The 18,404-nt window shown below is 41.6% G+C and overlaps 1 protein-coding gene and 1 pseudogene across 8 annotated transcripts in view; one reads left to right on the forward strand and one right to left on the reverse strand.

The window, feature by feature from the left end:
- LOC113250367 (nuclear body protein SP140-like protein) overlaps positions 1-18,404 on the forward strand; it is a 61,970-nt gene that overhangs the window by 40,051 nt on the left and 3,515 nt on the right. For 7 of the 8 annotated variants that reach the window (XM_044380895.3, XM_048214094.2, XM_026491741.4 and 4 more), the window contains 7 exons: positions 4,024-4,089; positions 6,326-6,406; positions 9,508-9,582; positions 10,809-10,913; positions 12,700-12,842; positions 14,001-14,048; positions 16,831-16,875. In XM_044380895.3, the coding sequence (XP_044236830.2) occupies positions 4,024-4,089; positions 6,326-6,406; positions 9,508-9,582; positions 10,809-10,913; positions 12,700-12,842; positions 14,001-14,048; positions 16,831-16,875 (563 nt within the window). The remainder of the gene's footprint in view (positions 1-4,023; positions 4,090-6,325; positions 6,407-9,507; positions 9,583-10,808; positions 10,914-12,699; positions 12,843-14,000; positions 14,049-16,830; positions 16,876-18,404) is intronic. The other variant, XM_044380898.3, reaches the window with a different exon arrangement.
- Positions 479-1,250, reverse strand: LOC113247811 (60S ribosomal protein L6-like; annotated as a pseudogene).

Raw genomic sequence — 18,404 nt, forward strand, 5'->3', positions numbered from 1 at the left:
AATACTTAGTTTTTTATAATCTTCTCTGATAATCTTAATCTTTTCATAGTTCAGTTTTGTTTGCATTTATCATGGATTCTGAGATATGTGGATTTATATCTTCTATGTTGTTGTTGACCATTCTTTTTCTGTGTTTTTAATGTTCATGTCCTGCTTTCTGATTGATTGAGATTGAATTCTATATTCCCCCCTTTCCTCTGCTGTTTGGAAATTTGGTATGAAATTTCTGTCATCTCTTTACCGTGCCTCAATCCCAAAAGATGTAGACTGTCTGAGCATGCGGATTCATTACATATCCAGCATTTCATCATCACACAGCTACTGTTGTGTAACATTTTCTTTTTAATTTTCTTTCATCACAAATGTTGAAACTATTACCATTTTTGCAGTTGATGTTTACTTAAATTAAAAATATGTTTTTGTTATTTTATGTGTTCACTCTTGTTTCTTTTACCTTTTTATATGATCGGTTATTTAATTAGGTTCTCTGTAAGAAATTTAGTAACACCAGTTTCTGAGGACAAACTCCATTTGTGAGAGAAAACACAGCTGTGAAGCTGAGGAACAATTTTGATTTTTGGCAGAATTTGTGAGTCCACAGTTTTCTGATCAAATTTGTGCTGCTGTCTAATCTCATATTTCTCTTTCGCTGTGTCACAAATCTCACCTTCCTGGTGTCAGGGTTTACACAGCTTCTTCTTGAAATAAGTTTCAGTGACACGTTTTGGGATTTTCACACCGCTGATACAATTTGGTGGAGGTGGCAATGACAAACTTCTGGTGCGTTCTACCAGGGGAATTTGATTGAGGGCCAGAGGTCTGATCACAAGTAGCAAGCCGCTGCTCAGTGGCTTCAGGAAAACTACCCTCTTGCTTCCGTGGTGCCCAGTGAGGATGATCACAATGGTCCCAGGAGTGATGCTAGCTTGCAGTTTTCTCACATGCCGACTGAAAGGCTTTCTGCTGTGGCTCAACAGCTTTCGAGGCTCATCTTCAGTAGGATAATACCTAGATATTTTGTGACGTTTAACCACTTGAGTACCACCACTCTGGTTTTGTGACAATAGCAAGAACCTTCTCCTTTTACTTTTCAACCCTGGATTTAGCTGCTGAATACTTCCTCTTGTATGTGGCCTTTCTGGAACGTGTAGCCAATCGGAATACCTGCCATTTCCTCTGAGGAGGACGGGGTTTTGGCTGTAGTGGGACTTCCCCTTCTTTTTTTTTTTTTCTTTTTTCTCTTTTCTTTTCTTTCTTTCTCTTTCTTTCTTTCTTTCTTTTTTTTAAACTTATTTTTATTTTTTTTAAAAGATTTTATTTATTCGACAGAGATAGAGACAGCCAGCGAGAGAGGGAACACAAGCAGGGGGAGTGGGAGAGGAAGAAGCAGGCTCACAGCGGAGGAGCCTGATGTGGGGCTCCATCCCATAACGCCGGGATCATGCCCTGAGCCGAAGGCTCTGGGGAGAGTAGGGAGACGTTTTTCTATTTTATACAGGTCAGTAAACAAATCCACTCCCTGGTCTAGAGGGTTACATTATCTCTGGCTTCCAAGGCTGTTTGTTATTCAAACATCCTTACAGAGATCGTTTGAGGTATGTGGAAATGCCAAGGAAGATTGCCTCCCAACAAATTCACCTCACACAGATTCTGGCAATTCTGGCAAATTTCCCCATGAAGACACCACTGAATCAGCCATTTTGATTAATTTGGCCACTGTGGGCTAAGACCAAATCCATTCAGTTTGTTTCCTGAAGTATTTAACAAATTTCATAAGGCATAAATGATTTAGATCTCTAATGACCACCCTAGGCTATAATTTACCGTGTTTGCATAAGGAGGCAAGTGAATGCCTGGCTTACACACAGGAAGTGCAATTCCAAGGGCACACACGGTGGCCCTGAAAGGGAAGCGTTTACAGTTGCTAAGGTCCCCTAATGGAACATACATCAACCAGGGGAAGATGGAAGGTGCCTCCAACGTAGGCCCCTGGCGGGCTCTAAACTTGAGGTCCCAGTTTCATTCATTGCATCTAGTCCTTGATTTGGGGGTAGGGTTCATTTTGGGGGGGGCACTTCCTGAGGAATGTCCTCTTTGTCCATGACACCAACCAAGTGGCATCTGCCTCCCCCACCCCACCCCAATGACTGAGAGTGGGGATGAGGATGATGTCTAGAGAAATCTTGTATGGGATGTGCAGACGCTGGGGCCTATCCCTGTTTTCTCGTGTCTGATGCAGAATGCCAGACTCCTCATCTCTGTGGTAGAGGTATGTACTGGGGTGGTTTCTCTCTGGAGGTAGGATTCAGGGCAGTTCTGCAAGGAAAATACCATTAATGCTTCCCCTTCCACCATACCTGCTAGGCTTTATGGGGTTCCCCCCTCAGATGTCTAGATTTTTGCTCTTCCTTTACTGCCACAAAATCTGTGTGTACTGTTCCAGCGGCTGTAACTTCATCTCCTTTCCAAATGATCTCCTATTCCCATTCAGACCTTTTATCCAGAGGGTCAGATGCAAGTGGGGCAAAGGCATTTTCATAAAATGTAAATGTAATCAGATCAGAGTTAAATCTGAATCCCCTAGGCTCTCTGAAGGCTCTGCCCTCCAGACTGGTAGGGGAAAGAACAAGGCATCATCTCCAAGAGCAGGCAGAAGAGAATCCTGAATTTTCAGAACTGGTCTCTCTAACACCATTAATCCCCCATCACTTTTATCCTGGTCGTGATGCAGGAAGGAGCTGATCCCTTTCTGGGGACAGCTGCCTTCAGTGACCAAGGAGCCTTCCAGAGTTAAGTGGACAGGAGGAGATGAGGGACATAGAGTCAGACAATCAGTGCACTGGAAGTAGCTTTTTTGATAAAGGGCCCACCATTGCAGACTATTAAGAGTTCAGCCATGCTCTTGATACATATGAGTTTCTAGGGCCACAGTGGTGTGGCCAGAGGCAGCTGGTCTGTAAGCTGAAGTGTGCGTGGTGTTGAGGCACCGCCCATAGCCCCCAGAGGGACTCAAGTCCTGATCAGTGTCCTGGGAGCAGTCAGGAACAAAGTCCCGTGTGATGTGGCTCTCCCCACGGGAGACAAGCAGGTCCATGAGGAGTCATGAGCCTGGCACACAACCATAGCCCCTGCATAGAGCTGGGAAGGGTCATGGAAAGCTGAGGTGCCAATGGGGCAAAGTCCCAGAATTCTTGAACCTACCAGTTTCATTTGATGAGCAAGGCTTTTTATTTGTAGGCCCTTCCTGCCCTGTAAGTCCTGGAGTCTGAGTTGACCCACCTCCGAATGGAATGGGAATCTCAAGTGGGAGTCATAAGGCCTCCATCCATGGACTGGGTCTTCACTCTTGGCAATAAAAATCTAGTAGCTGGCTATTTTTATTTCACAGTGGTGACAAGATAAGATCTCTATTTACCCAGTGCCAGTGGTCTTCTCTTACTCCTATGTGTTCGTATCATGCACAAGAAAGCAAAACACAACACAGAATCTGCTGCAGTTTCTTTAAGTTCTCCAGGAGCTCCGGGCACTAGATGGCACGGAAGTGGGAGGATTTGTGTCACAACTACAAGTACAGAGATTGTTTTAAGTCTCCCCATCAACGCTAAGAGTGCCTCCCTGCCTCCAGCATGGCATATTATCCATGACACCATCCAGCTATGAGGCGTGTGCCTCCTCATGGCACATTTGAATGTACTGGAAGACACTTGAAGAGGAAATATATTGACATATACCCCCGACAATGGTCATTCAGGATAAGACACCAGCAGGAGCTTATTTTCCAATTTTAGTGGTTTTTTTTGTGGTTGTTTTTTCATTTTCAAAGGAAGCTCATCTCCTATAGTCTCTCAAGTCCACATGGAATAAAATATGACTCTGCAATCAGCCCCACACTGCTGCACTGGTAGTTAAGAATTTTGCCCTGTTCTTGTGGCCTGAAAAAGTATGTGAAACTACTAACATATATGGCTTTGAGAATTATATTTACAGCTCTGAATGATTAACTTTACTCTCTTTTGTTTGAAGGAAAAAAGAAAGGCCATGCCTGGACAAGAATTAAAAAGAGATGTCAGAGAAACGTACATCAGAAAGGTAAGCACTTGAGTGGAAGGCCCTGCTTACTGTCCCCCTGCAGGCCTGAGGGCTCCCAAGGACCCTGATCCCCTCCTAGCAGCTGCGCCACAAGGATGTAAGCTAAGACGCTGTAACAAAGAGGCCTGGAAACACAGTGGCTTGCACAAACTGGCTTAGTTCTCAGCACGGAATCACCCAGAGCTAAATGATCCAGGGAGACACTGCCAGCCTCAGGATGTGGCTTCTCTGCTGGGTCAAGAAGGTTGTATTAATTTAGTAAGATGTTCCAGAGAAAGCCAAGTGCAAAAAGCAGCCTGTATGGGTAGGTGCATGTGTGCAATGGTAAAAAACTAAACACATATATTTGTACAAATGTATTTTTAGATACTTATAAATTCTTATGTATACGTATTTATCTAACTATAATATATAGAAAGGCACAGATATAGATATATGGAAAAAGCAATAGATGTCATCAATAAAAATATATGCAGTGGTTATATATGGTCATTGGAATATAGGTGATATTTATATTGTTATTTGTGTTTTTTAAGTGTATGTGTGTACATTGAAAATGTTAAACATGTTTAAATTCTGCTATGAAAAGGTATTGTTTATTTTTTTATCTTATTTTTTTATTATAATAATATTTTTTATAATATTATGTTAGTCACCATACAGGACATCCCTGGTTTCTGATGTAAAGTTTGATGATTCATTAGTTGCGTATAACACCCAGTGCACCATGCAATACGTGCCCTCCTTACTACCCATCACCAGCCTATCCCATTCCCCTACCCCCCTCCCTTCTGAAGCCCTCAGTTTGTTTCTCAGAGTCCATAGTCTCTCATGCTTCATTCCCCCTTCTGATTACCCCCCCTTTCTTTATTGTTTAAATAGTAAAATATACAGAGACAAAAGCCTAGGGGAATACTTTTTGGGGGGGGGAGTTTTTGTTATGGGAAAGTTTTTATTTATTTATTTATTTATTTATTTATTTTTAAATTTTTTATTATGTTATATTAGTCAAGGGGAATATTTTTGAACAAGTTAATTATGGCTCTCTCTAGCATGGTGATGTTTCATATAATTTTTATTTTCTGAACTTCCAGTAACATATATGTATTACTTCAAGTTGGACCTCTGAAACCTTGTTTATTTCAGTAGCGGTTAACTTCTTTTTTCTTTTTTAAGTAGGCTTCAGGCCCAACTGGAGCCCAATGTGGGGCTTGAACTCATGACCCTGAGATTAAGACTTGAGCTGAGATCAAGAGTTGGACGCTTAACCAACTGAGCCACCCCGGCGTCCCTCAGTAGTGGTTTAAAGAACTCCTTCCTTCTAGACAGTGAGAGCTGGACCTCATTTTCCATGTGATTTCCAATTTTGAAACAGATCCATATAATAAGATTTTAGAGTCCAATTAAAATTATTAATTTTCACCAATCTATATATCTTAGTTCTTGTCAATTTACATGGGCGCTCTGTTGGTGAATGCGTACAATTTTGTTTGGAAAGAAAAAAAAGTGGTAGCATCCATTGTAAGAATATACCTTATTTTCAAAATACCAAATATTTGGATTTAATCATTATATCATTTTCATTTAAGTCTCTGTGTACGTAGATAAATTCTAAACTACTTTGTACTTTCCAAAGTACAATGAAATCTTGTACGTAATTTAAAAGTTTTCACTCCTAACGTTTGCATCAACATGGATGGAACTGGAGGGGATTATGCTAAGTGAAATAAGTCAAGCAGAGAAAGACAATGATCATATGGTTTCACTTGTGGAAAATAAGGAATAGCATGGACGACATTAGGAGAGGAAGGGAAAAATGAAGGAAAAAAAGAACCATGAGAGACTATGGACTCTGGGAAACAAACTGAGGGTTTCAGAGGGGAGGAGTGTGGGGGGATGGGTTAGCCTGGTATTAAAGAGGGTACGTATTGCATGGAGCACTGGGTGTTATAAGCAAGTAATGAATCATGGAACACGACATCAAAAACTAAGGATGTACTGTATGGTGACTAGCATAACATAATAAAAAAAATTTTTTTAATTAAAATAAAAGTCTTCCCTCCTAAAAGTAGAGCATATTCTAGGCACCTATTTGAAATCCCTTATCATTAACGTGCTTTCTTGGCTGAATGAATAGTGAAAGGGGCTTCAGAATTGAATCCGGTGTTCACTCACTTGCTTTTGGTCTCTCATATCAACTGCTGTTTTGTCCAACTCTGTATCTGCTTATCCCTAGACAGAAGCAACACTGCTGACCAGTTGATCTCCAGTGAGAAAAAGATGAAAATACCTCTGCAAGAACGTGCCAAGATCAGGGGTAAGATAAAGTTTGTGCCACTTCCACCTGGCCCCGTGGGTCAATACAAATTTTGCTAAGGTTTTGAGGAACATAAATCTTCCTCAGTTTTTCCTAGCCAAAGTTACCAATTTGAGAGCTGTGAAATCTAGAAAGCAAACCCATTTGGAGCCAGAGTTATAAAGGGTTGGTGTTTATATCATAGTTTTTATCTGCCCAGGACCTAAAATCTTTTTCCCGAGTTTTATCTGTTTTCATGGAAATTTCTTTACCTTGCATCATTGGTTTATTAAAATGGCCAGACTTGGTAAATTACAAGTAGAAAACAAGTTCATTTTTTTCACTGCCTTTTCAAATCTACCTTCTGGATTAGTTTTTCCTGTCTTGGGCATTTCCTGTTCCCTTGTCACGAGAGTATAAGTCCCTCTCCAGTAGTTGAGAGTTCTTTCTGGACTAGTACTAAAACTTCAATATTTTCTCCATTTCAATGCACCTCCCCTCCTTCAGCCTGAGCAAACCTCGGTCTGGGCCACCTGACCTGGGTGTGTGGGGATGTGGCATGGTCAGATTCTTCTCACATTCTCTCTTGGCTCCACCCACACTCAAGCTGCTGGTTTGGGCCCCTCCAGGATTAGGGGGGATGGAGGACAGAGGAGAGATAAGAATATGGATGTGTGTCCCTTGGCAGATGTAACTCTGGGATAACATTGGGAATGCAGGGTACACAATCACTAGCTCTTTCCTCCATGAGATTTTTTCATCGATTCCACAGTGTGGTCTGGCAGCACTGCTTGACTTCTTTGGAGGGAAATATAGCCATTCTTCTACTGCGTGGATGTGAATGAAAAGCTAGAGCTGGCATAACCTGTTCGATCGATACTTTGGTCACATAGGCAGCTTGGTGCCATTGCCTTACGATGTGGATTGCTTGAAACTAGGGTGACCAACTCACCCTGGTTTGCCCAAGACATTTCCAGTTTTGCCACTGAAAATCCTGCATCTAGGATACCCCTTAGTCCTGGGTGGACTGGGGCCGCTGGTTACCCTTCTTGGCACTTAGTGAATTGTTCCCGACTATTGAGACTTTTACTAAAATTTTGGGATAACAAGAAAGAATTTAAAATTCTGTCACACTTACAATTAGAGATTAATTAATACCAAGCCTGACAATTTTTAAAAATAACCTTAAATTATATTCTGACTGCCTTGTTAGAGTTCATGGTGGGGGATTTGGTGTTATTAAATGGGTATTACAACCTGGGGACACAAAAATGAGTTTGATCCTGTCTTGCTTAGTCACTCTATTTTCAAAGTAAAACACAATAGTACTGTATTATGATTTAGCTGGTTTTAAGCTCCAAGTCTCCTTATACCAAAAGCTCCACAGGCTAGAATGGACTTCAATGTATTTCCTTTTTCTCCCTAAAAAAATATTAGGCCTAACAGGTTTGATGAAAGGTAAATTTAACATGGTCACCAGTCCCAGGAAAGATGTAACCAGAGAGAGGGACAGATAGAGGCCAAGAAAGAACTCTCTATTTCTTAGATTGTCCAAGGCTGTGATTAGAGCTTTAGTACCAAGCCTGACTGGGATATAGGAGGGCAAGAGTAAGATATCTGGATCTCTTCTCACGGGGCTGTGAGCATAGACCTTCGGAAGAGGAATGAGAGAGAGCACCAGAGAGAGTCCATAACCACTTTGGCATCTTGGGTGGAGAAGAGGTGAAGAGGGCCCCTTAGAGAACTGTACCTGGGTAGATGACCTTCTATTTCCTGGTGACCCCACTTTCTGGAGGGAGAAAGCGAGAGGGGGCAAAAAGATTAATCAGCCTTTTTGAGAACCATATTTCCACCGTTTCAGTAGCTGGGTATTACCGGCCCAAGTCTTTACTTTCTTGTAGAAATTTATCAGTCGTTGTAGACCCCTCATTTGAGCTGCTTTTATATTATATTTATATTCTGTTAAATTGTAACAGAGTGGTGACTTGCAAGTCTGTAATTTGTTGATGTTGTGATAAAGTCTAATTATCAATATTTGTCCATGGGGCCATTTTGGTCTTGAAGAGATGAAAATTCTCTCAGTAATTGTGCGGGATGAAGTCCAGAAAGTGGGACTATTTACCAAGCAATTGGTCCATTTTGGGTTTAATTGAAAGAAAGATTCTTTTTGCTTTGCTGGTCTAATATGCCCATAATCAGCTTACAGTTTACAGCACTTAGGACTGGGTAGTCTGGAAAACATTTCCTTATAGGATCTATATAACCCCACTCAGTACCACCAGATAGTGGGGCATTGAACACAGAAAGAAGAAAATGAATTTGTCTCCCTGCCTTAGAAACTAAATCTCATTTGAATGACAGCAAACGCCGAGATGCATATCCACAGCCAAAACTTGCAAAAGGAAGAACATTCCCTGCTGCAGCATCTACCAAGTCAACCCTTAATAACTATTTGAAATTAAGATTTTGGAAGACTCAATTCTACCCATATTCTTCTTGGTTAGCCTTCTTCCGGTTAGTTTCTTAGATTCTAATATCTTTGTCCAAACCCAAGTAGACAAAGCCCTTGGTCCCATTTATTATCACTTTCAGCACAAATATATAAATGACTTCATTCAAGGTGTGTGGAACGTGTCTCACCTGTGAAACCCGCCATAGAGTTTCCCTTCACAGCGCATCTGTTTGTTTCTCCACGAGAAGAAACCTGAAATGCTTTCACTTAATTTTGTAGTTTTTGTCTCAATTTTCTCTGAATATTTTAGTTTCTGTAATGTCGGTAATCATCATCTTCATCTCATATGTTTGTTGGAAAGACCAAATAAATTAGTAGATGTCCAATTGGCATCTATTACGCACTTAACAACTGGCTGCATGAGATATAGGTGAAATACTGATTTCACTTGTTTGTTTTACTAATGTAGGACTGTGAAAAATAAAATACAAGATAAACCTAAGATTAGCTATCTAGTTCTTGGTATCTTGAGACTAGGGATTATATATTTTTCTTTATCCATTAGACAGGCTTTGGGGAAGCTGTATCTAAATGGGAATTTGGGAAATCACTAATATATGCAATGCAACTGCATGTGTGTGATTGTCATTATATTTTTCTATTTTCTCAGGGAGAAAGAGAGGCAGACCTCGTGTTTACTTAACTCCTAATGATAGAGCCCTACAGAAACGATTCCGATCAAGAGGTAAAGAAGAAAAGGGGAATAATGTTCAATAACTAAACAGCTGATTTCCTGTGCTTTCCTGTTTTCTGTGATTTTAGTAATAAACCCATTTCTCTAATTGCTTTATAGCTTTACTAACTGTTGTGAGATGTATACAACTTGGCTCATTTTCAAAATATGTCAAGGAGAGAAACAAGATAATCCCACAAACAAAGAACTTGGTGATCAGACCCTGTGGGTCCAGGGGCCACTGTAGTGATGCTATCTTCACTGAACTGATAAATTTTGAGCTGGAAATTGTCTGTTGCCATATAACCCACATAATTTAGTTGATCCTCCCTTTGCTACATAGAAAGTCACAGGTTGCACACCACAGGTGGCCTATAGTGGTGGTCAGTAGTCTTTGTCTTTCTCTACTTTTAATTGTGTGGGCTTGGACCTGTCACTTGATCACAAAGCAAGAGAGCAAATTAAGCTACTCATTCTCAGTCTATCACGGTTCTGATAGTCTACCCGGCTCAACACTGGACCATGGACACTCCCTCCTACCATCACGGCTCTAAAACGTCAGCTGGAAGGGCAGCATCAGCTATATATGCTCCTTGAGTTAGTCCATTTGAAGACTTTTCATCCCTACTTCTTCGGAGTCAGGTCTCCAGCCGCCTCTCTTCATGCAGTGTGAAGATTATTCTAGAGTTCCCTGAGCTCCTCTTTTAGCTATGGAGAAAGCTGAGGTGAGGGAGAAATGAAGCAAAGCAGAGAACAAGAATAGAAAGCAGACATCATCTCCACTAGGTTACCCCATCGTTCATTCCACTCTCTCTGCTCAGTCAGTCAGATCTCAATTATGGAGACCTAAGTACAGTCTCGCACTTTGTCTCCAGCTTCCTAACCACAGTGAAATAGTGTGGCTGGAGAGCTCCCTTCAGAACATGGCAGCTGTTGTGTGTTTCATTGTCATGTAAGAACCGGTGAGGCTGACTAGATTGGGAGGAAGGCAGTTTTACTGAAGCCTGATTTCTCTGTAAAAGCATTCTGGTTTGTGTGGGATTTGAAGGGTGAGATAGAGGTAGACATTCTGTAGTCATCTATCAAAAATGTCACATGGAATGAAGACTCTGATGCTGGAGATTTGTAGAATGGATTTCCCTAAGCACGTCTAGATTTCATGGGAACAAATCCACGGGGTTGGAGAGGTGCACGTGCATGTGCAAAATGAGGCAGAATGACGAAATCTTCTCTTTCAGGGTCAAGAAAGCACAGAGGTGATAATGTGAATTTTCACTCTCAAATACTTCCTGTGACCTGTGGTAAGGTGAAGGGGATGTTATATAAAAAGAGACTGAAACGAGGTGAGTTCCACGATCTACTTTGATTTGCAGTATGGAATTACCCATATGAATTACACAACATTCAAGAAATTGGGGGAAGGAGGATGGGGTTCCTAAGATGATATTTTTACACTTTCATAACTTATACATATTAGGTGCTCACTCCCACATGTCCAAAGAACCAAAGAGAAGTGAATCAGAAATAAAAGGGAAGAGGCCCTCAGCCTCCATCTTCATATCCTCTCTCCCTTCTGGATTATCACCACCAGGGCGGGCTGCTGGATGTGGTGAGAAGACCATAGAATTTAGAATCAGAGAGCCTGAACCCCACCCACAGTTCTGCCAAGAGGGACTGATTCATCTGATTAGACACGGGGACCTTTCTGAGCTTGAAGTTTCCATCTAAAAAAGGGGATAGTAATTAAAAATCTGCCTCACAGTATAGCTGTGAGGAATTAATTTACATAATCAATGTAAAATACTTCAACAGCTTAGCTGAGATATAATCACGTATCATACAGTTCAACCCTCAGAGTGCACAGTTCAATGTTGAATTTTTTTTGTATTTTCCCAGGATTGTTCAGCCATCACCACAATCTAATCTTAGAACATTTGTGTCTGTCCCCCACTAAAGCAAATGCCATGTCTATTTGCAGTCAGTACACATTCCCAGTTCATCCCAGCGCCCAGCCCTAAGCAGCCACTAATCTATTTTCTGCTTCATAAATTGGCCTATTCTACGTATATGACGGGGCTCTTTCACTTAACATGATGTTTTCAAGATTCATCCATGTAGTAGCATGTATTGCTGCTGCAATTTTTTTTTGGCCAAATAATTTATTTCATGGTGTGAATACACCAAATACATCATTCATCCATCAGTTTGGGTTGTTTCCACTCTTTGGCTATTATGTATAATGTTGTTTTGAATATTCATGTATGAGTTTTTGTGTGAACGAATGTTTTCAGTTCTTTTGGTTATATACCCAGGAGTGCAACTGCTGGTTCATATGGTAAATCTATATTTAACTTACGGAGAAAGCACCAAAATGTTTTCTACAGTGGCTGCCCTATTTCATATTCCCACCGGCAATGTCTGAGGGCCCCAATTTTTCTATGTCCTTATCAATACTTGTTATTGTCTGATTTTTTAATTATGACCATCCTAGTGGGTATGAGGTGGTATCTCATTATGTTTTTGATTTGCATTTCTCCAATGACTGAGAAATGCTGTTTAGCATATGATTATCTTCTATGCGTAGCTTAATTTTCCACTGGGTAACATTTCACAGTTATTTTTAATATCAGCTATCCGTGATTTCAGGGATGGGAAAAGCTCTGCTTAATAATGCCATTACACTGGATTAAAAAAACGGAATAAAGGCTACAGATGTCGGGTGATAGGATTCTAAGCTCAGTCTCAACTTGGGGTTCTACTTTCCCATTGCCCCAAGAGCCATTGGAGTTTCTGGCCTGTTCTCTGTCCCCAGCAACCTGAGATCCTCTCAATCTTCAGGTTCCCTTGCTTTTCCTTTGTAGATGATTTGAAATACTTTTAAAGGGTTGATTTTTATGGTAATTATCACCTTTTTGTTGCGCCAAGTTTTAAAGAAATGTTGCCCCAAGGCAGGAAATCTCCTTTGAGGGGACTTATTTGGGGATTTCAAAGGCTGAAAATGGAGGCTAGACCCTCCTGCTAAAAATCTTGAGCCCAAATTGGGTGGCTCCAGAGGCATTGTGGTGAGAGCCCATCATCTGAGTTCTGAAGACAAAGAGGGCTCAGGCTCAACTTACCCTGGTCTTACAGGAGTCTTGGAGAGGTGTATACAGAGTGAGGATGGAAATTGGTTCACCCCCAAGGAATTTGAAGTCAGAGGAGGCCACGCAAGATCGAAGAACTGGAAGCTGAGTGTGCGCTGTGGTGGAAGGCCCCTACGATGGCTGATGGAGGTATTTCAAGGACTGGAGCAGATGCGACTTTCCTTGTTGTGTGGTCATTATTTGCTCACCAAATTTTTGTTGAGTTATAGCTAAAACCTGATGCCCCTGAGTTTACTGCTGACCCAGGGAGAGATGCCCCACATTCATAACCTCCCTAAAATGTTGCACATTAATGTTGTAAAAGGGGTTCTGTCTGGATAGAGGCCTGAGCTTGGTGGGGGGAGAGGTCATAGTTACTCAGTCGCATGCAGACAACTTCATGCACTGAAAGAAGACAGTCTACAGTCAAACAAATGGAAAGAGGATACTCCAGAGAAAGAAAGCCATAAAAACCAGAACCACAACTAAAGTATCTCTTTGAATTGGGGTAGACTGGTTATGTGTGATAAGCAGTGATCCATCGATTGGGCTTGTTTATAGAGGGATTTAATATCAGCCTAAGGAGTTTAAACTCATAATATAGAAAATGAAAAATCAGTGAAGTCTTCTGAGGTGTGCAATGATATATTTAAAACAATATTTTAGGCAACTTTGGAGGCTTGAAATGACTTTGGTGTCTTTCAGCCCAAAGATACCTATACTTGACTTGCAATGCTCATGTCAAATGTCTCCCTTCTCTGAATATTCCCTGAATGACCTGACCCCGGTCCTCCCTTCCCTGGGTTCCACGAGCCCACTCCTAAGACCCTTCTTATACTGTTTTATACTTATCCTTCTGTGCATTCTCTTTTTCTTTCTAGATACCTCTAGGGTTAGTCCATCTTTGTGTGCCCAAGATTGTCCAGAGGGTCTGATACCCAGTACACATGGGATAAGTGTGTGTTGATTGAGTAGCCCTGGTGTATGGACCCATCATGAGTGGCATTGGTGGGAATGGAAAGGAAGTGGGAGGTGTTAAAGAGATTATGAAGGAAAACCTCTTAAAACTTAGGAAAAAAGACAAGAGAAAAGAAAAAAGTTCTAAAGACGATTTTCCAATCCTTGAAATTCTACCACTGATTGAATTCTAGAAGTACAGGTGAGGAGAGGGAGATGTTTTCTCATTTAGCCACCCTGGCTTTGACAGTGGGACACCCAGGTAGAAATACATATGGGAGAAGGCTGGAAATGCCAGACTTACAAAATAGAAACAGGCTAGCCACAAACTTGGATCTTTTTATCTTTCAGAAAGGACTTCTACATAATCCTCCAAGAAAATATTTCAGGAAAAGAAAGGTGATTATTATGTCACTTTTTGTAAGTTCTCATCACATTACTGATGTTATATGTACACTGACTTCTAGTTCTCAATTGGGTGATTATAATTACCTCCAACCCTCCTCTCCCCTTTTTTGGGCACGTGACTACAGAGTTGCTACTTTGAACATTATGCTGCACAAAAGACAAGATCTTCTTTGAATGGTAAACCGTTTGAGGCGGAGATGATAAAGAGCCATCAAAACAGACCTCATGCATATGCTTTAACTGTAGCTGCAGATGTTGTAAGGGTGTCAAAGTTGCAAAAGCAAACATGATTATGCAATACAAAAAGACATTTCATAATAAGACAGGGTCGGGGCACCTGGGTGGCTCAGTCAGTTAAGCATCTGAGTCTTGATTTCAGTTCAGGTTATGATCTCAGGGATAGAGCCCTGCGTCGGGCTCCCCACTCAGCTGGTAGTCTGCTTGTCTCCCTCTCCCTCTGCCTCTGCCCCCATTCGTGTGCTCTCTCTCTCTGTCTCTTAAATGAATGAATAAATCTTAGAAAAAAATAAGGTGATATAGGGTCATCTTCAACTCAAATCCAGATTTTAAAATCATCATTACTATTGTCTAACTTTAATGAAGTCTAATGGTGATTTCATTAAGTGATTCAGATGACCCCACTCTAGCAGATAGTCTATCCTGAGACATATACAAAACCATATCATTTCATGAGATAGGAAACAAAAGGCATATTTTCTTTTCTGATCCATTTCATCCCCTTTCACCTTCCACTTAAATGTACACACAGATGTACTTTTTTTCCCAGGGGAAACTATTTGCCCTTCTTGAGGATGGTGCTGTTGGGAAGGAAGTTCTTGGAAGATTGATGTATCATTTGGGAGGGGCAGATCTGGAAAATTATTTACTTTGATGCTACCCTTTTGGCTCCATCAGAGGGGCTGTCCAGACCTCCTTTCTGAGAAAATGATTTTTTCCTCTATGGAAAAAGTCTATGTAGACAACAAACAAACAGGTTAAGTGCAGTGTAGATTCAAGGCAAGGTGATGGCTTTTCCAAGATTGAGTATGAACAAGAACTTGAGAAAGAGGGAGAGGAGAGAAGTGTCATTCTTACACAGTTCAAGTAGGAGTGGCCATCCAAGACATTCAGACTTCTAAGATAGGCCATGCCTAGCTGGCCAATGAGACTTTGTCTTCCACTAGGAATGTGCTTATCTGATGATGCCCTGGATCATTTGAACTTTCAGTCCTTGGGACATTTCATCCCCTGGATTTCCTAAAGGGAAACTAGTATTTGATCTTTTAGTATTTTAAAGACCAGCATCTGTATCATTTCCCAGATGTCTAGAGTTACTCAGTTTGGGATTCCTGCTAGTTCAGTGGGTAGACATGTGACTCTTGTCTCAGGATCATGAGTTCAAGTCCCACGTTGGTCATACAACTTACTTAAAAAATAGAATAAAAATTAAAAAATAAGATAAAATAGTTACTCGGTTAGATTACCCCTGTGAGCTGGCAACTTCTCAATAGGATCTACCCTTATCCATGGGTGCAACACTTTTCAGCAACAAGCCTCAGCTGCCTCTATATTTTGTGTCTCCGTGTGAGCTCTCCAAAATGGCAGATCTTGCAATCCATTATTACCCCTAGGGGTCCTCTGTGCCTCTCAGAACCTCTTTTGCTGATGGAGCCCCTTGGCTTTTGGAAACTTCAGTATCACTCTTAATACCACATGGTAGCTTATTGGCTCCTGACAAGGGCCACTAATATCTTTTGGTGACAGTTGCTGTGTTATAAAATAATATATTCCTCCAGTGTATTGTATGCTAATATTTCTTAAGAGATAGCAAGTAATCCCTTTTCCTAAGCTAAGAAATATTCATTCATTTATTCATTCGACATATGATTATCAAGCCCATACTAAATGTCCAGTGGTCATTAAAGTTGATTGAAACAATACTCCTGACCTCAAGGATTATTTCAACCTCGAATTCTAACATGGGGAGGGGCGGGGGATTTTAGGTCACCCAGAGAGATGGGCAATGGCATGGCCACTTCTCAGGTCATTGTCCGGTGGATCACACTTGTCTGTGACTACTCTGCCCTGGGCTGGAGATAAAAGCTGCATTTCAGAGGGAAGGAGGCCAGGTCGTTCTACTGAATATGCAAAAGCATTATAAGTTTAGTGAGTGATAATCAATTGCCTCTGAAAAGTCACCCAGCTGACGTCTTTTTGGGAGAGAGGAGGGTGACCTTCTGGAAGAAAAGCTGCAGCACTGGGGACATTGGGCACATTTTATCTTAGAGACCGTGTCCTAAGAAGACTGCAAAAGGCAGCGCAGTTCTCTGGGACATTTCTATAGATTCCAGGACTCTGGGTCCTGTGGTCACTGGGGGGCTGTTGGTGATGAGTTCTTGACCTGATTCTCTCATTGCATCTCCTCCTGGTGGGATGATACTTTCTAATGGAGAGAAAAATATCTGAGAACCCTTCGAAGTAGGAGAACCAGTGGAGTTTCTTCAACTCCATCTGTAGAAACCAGGGGCAGCCTCCCTGCATGGCTTCATGAAGACCTACCTTGGGTCAGAAATCCAGGAAATTGAACTTGCATTGGGCCAAACAGTGGTATTTTGGTACTTTTTATTCTACAAGTAGATATATTTAAGTCCATAAAACAGGTATGAAATAATGGGTAGACTGTGGCTTGAGTTCCTCCACAGATAGCTGTTAAATGAGGGATGGATGCAATCCTTGTATTCAGTATTGTCATTTAATCTTTCTCTCTTTTCAGCGGACAATACCAAAGCCTTACAACAACACCTTAGTTGACCCTTATGTAAGTACTACACCTCTAACCCCAGATAATCCAGGCCGTGTCCCTGGGGCACTGTGTCATCACTGTGTTTCCCTGACGTGTGCTCACACTCAGTTGGAGTGTGTCACTGTACGTAATGAGCAGAGAACAGCAGACGGATCACCCGCACCAGGAAGGTGGTTCTGGAGACCATGTGTGGTTGTATTTGTTATTTCATCCTTTCCTATTTGCTCAGGGAAACCTTCCTGTTTCCTCATGTCCCCTTGAAAGTGAGTATGGGAGGCAGAGCTCTAGACCACTGGGGTCTCTAGAGCCAGGGCCTGAAGTGGTAATAGCCAAAGCTGGTGTGCAGATTAGGAGTAAGGAGCAAATCTGGGAGAAAATAATTTTAAAGAAGGCAATAGGGAAGGAAAGGAAAGTCCAAAACAACCACTCCAAGGTGTAGGCAGAGCTAAGATCCGCCAGAAGGAACAGGCTCGGCCAAGCTGGTGAGTCTAGGGGGGTGGACCCTATTGTGAATCCTGCAGAGAAATGCATGCAGGGCAAGTGGGCCTTTTATGGAGGCCATGTATCTGGTCTTGAGGGAGCCATCAGGGTGCTAAGCTGGTGAGGGCTGAAACGATCACCACGCAGCCCATCACGGGGTGGTCCCACGTGGATGCCTGCTATAAGGTCTGTCAAAATTATGGGTGACTGCAGTCTCTACGCTAAATTATACTTTGATTCCTTTCGTTGCATCAAAATAGACATTTGAAGCAGTCACCCTTGTACAACTCCAGGGGGCAGCACTCACAGAGGGTATCAAGCGGTAATACTGACACAGGACGTCCAACAGAGGAGGGGTAGTCAGATGGTTTCGTGTACACTTTACATTCAAAGCAGTCCCCCAACAAGATTTATTCTTATCCACACTGATTTTGACCCTTGGCCAACTGAGGGAGTCTTCAATCATCTAAACAGCTTTCCAGTCCAGTGTTTGTGTGGCTCGTCTAGGATGGACGTACACCCTCACCCCTGTTCATAATCTCTCCAGGGGTAGATATTATGGGCCAATTCAACATTGACTTATAATATCCCCATGCCTAATAACCAGACTAAATCTCAACTTGGGTTGACTCAACACTGAGTGACCTGAGGACCTTTGAAAAACATTACCTGGATTCCACTCTATAGGAAATTCTGATTTAATCAGTCTAGGCTATGTTTTGGACATTAGGATTGTTCAAAAGTCCCAAATGATTCGGATACAAAAATTACCCATTTTATAAATTAAAAAAGAATACCAATGGCTGCTCCCACCCAGACCAATTGATTCAGTATCTCTGGTGTTGGGGCCAGGACATTAGTATTTTACATACTCTGCCTGGACGATTTTAGTGTGCAGCTGGATAGAGAAGCAAGCAGATGTATCTGTTAAGAACTATACATATGGGAGATTCTTAAACATTGGTTGTATTTGTTATTTCCTTGTCCTTCTGGGGAGAGGGGTCATCACTTCCTGGGGATTGATGATAGTAATCTATGAGTGTCTGCACTGATGAGAAGAAAAA

Source organism: Ursus arctos, unplaced genomic scaffold (genome assembly GCF_023065955.2).
Source record: "Ursus arctos isolate Adak ecotype North America unplaced genomic scaffold, UrsArc2.0 scaffold_1, whole genome shotgun sequence".
NCBI classification, from domain to species: Eukaryota; Metazoa; Chordata; class Mammalia; order Carnivora; family Ursidae; genus Ursus; species Ursus arctos.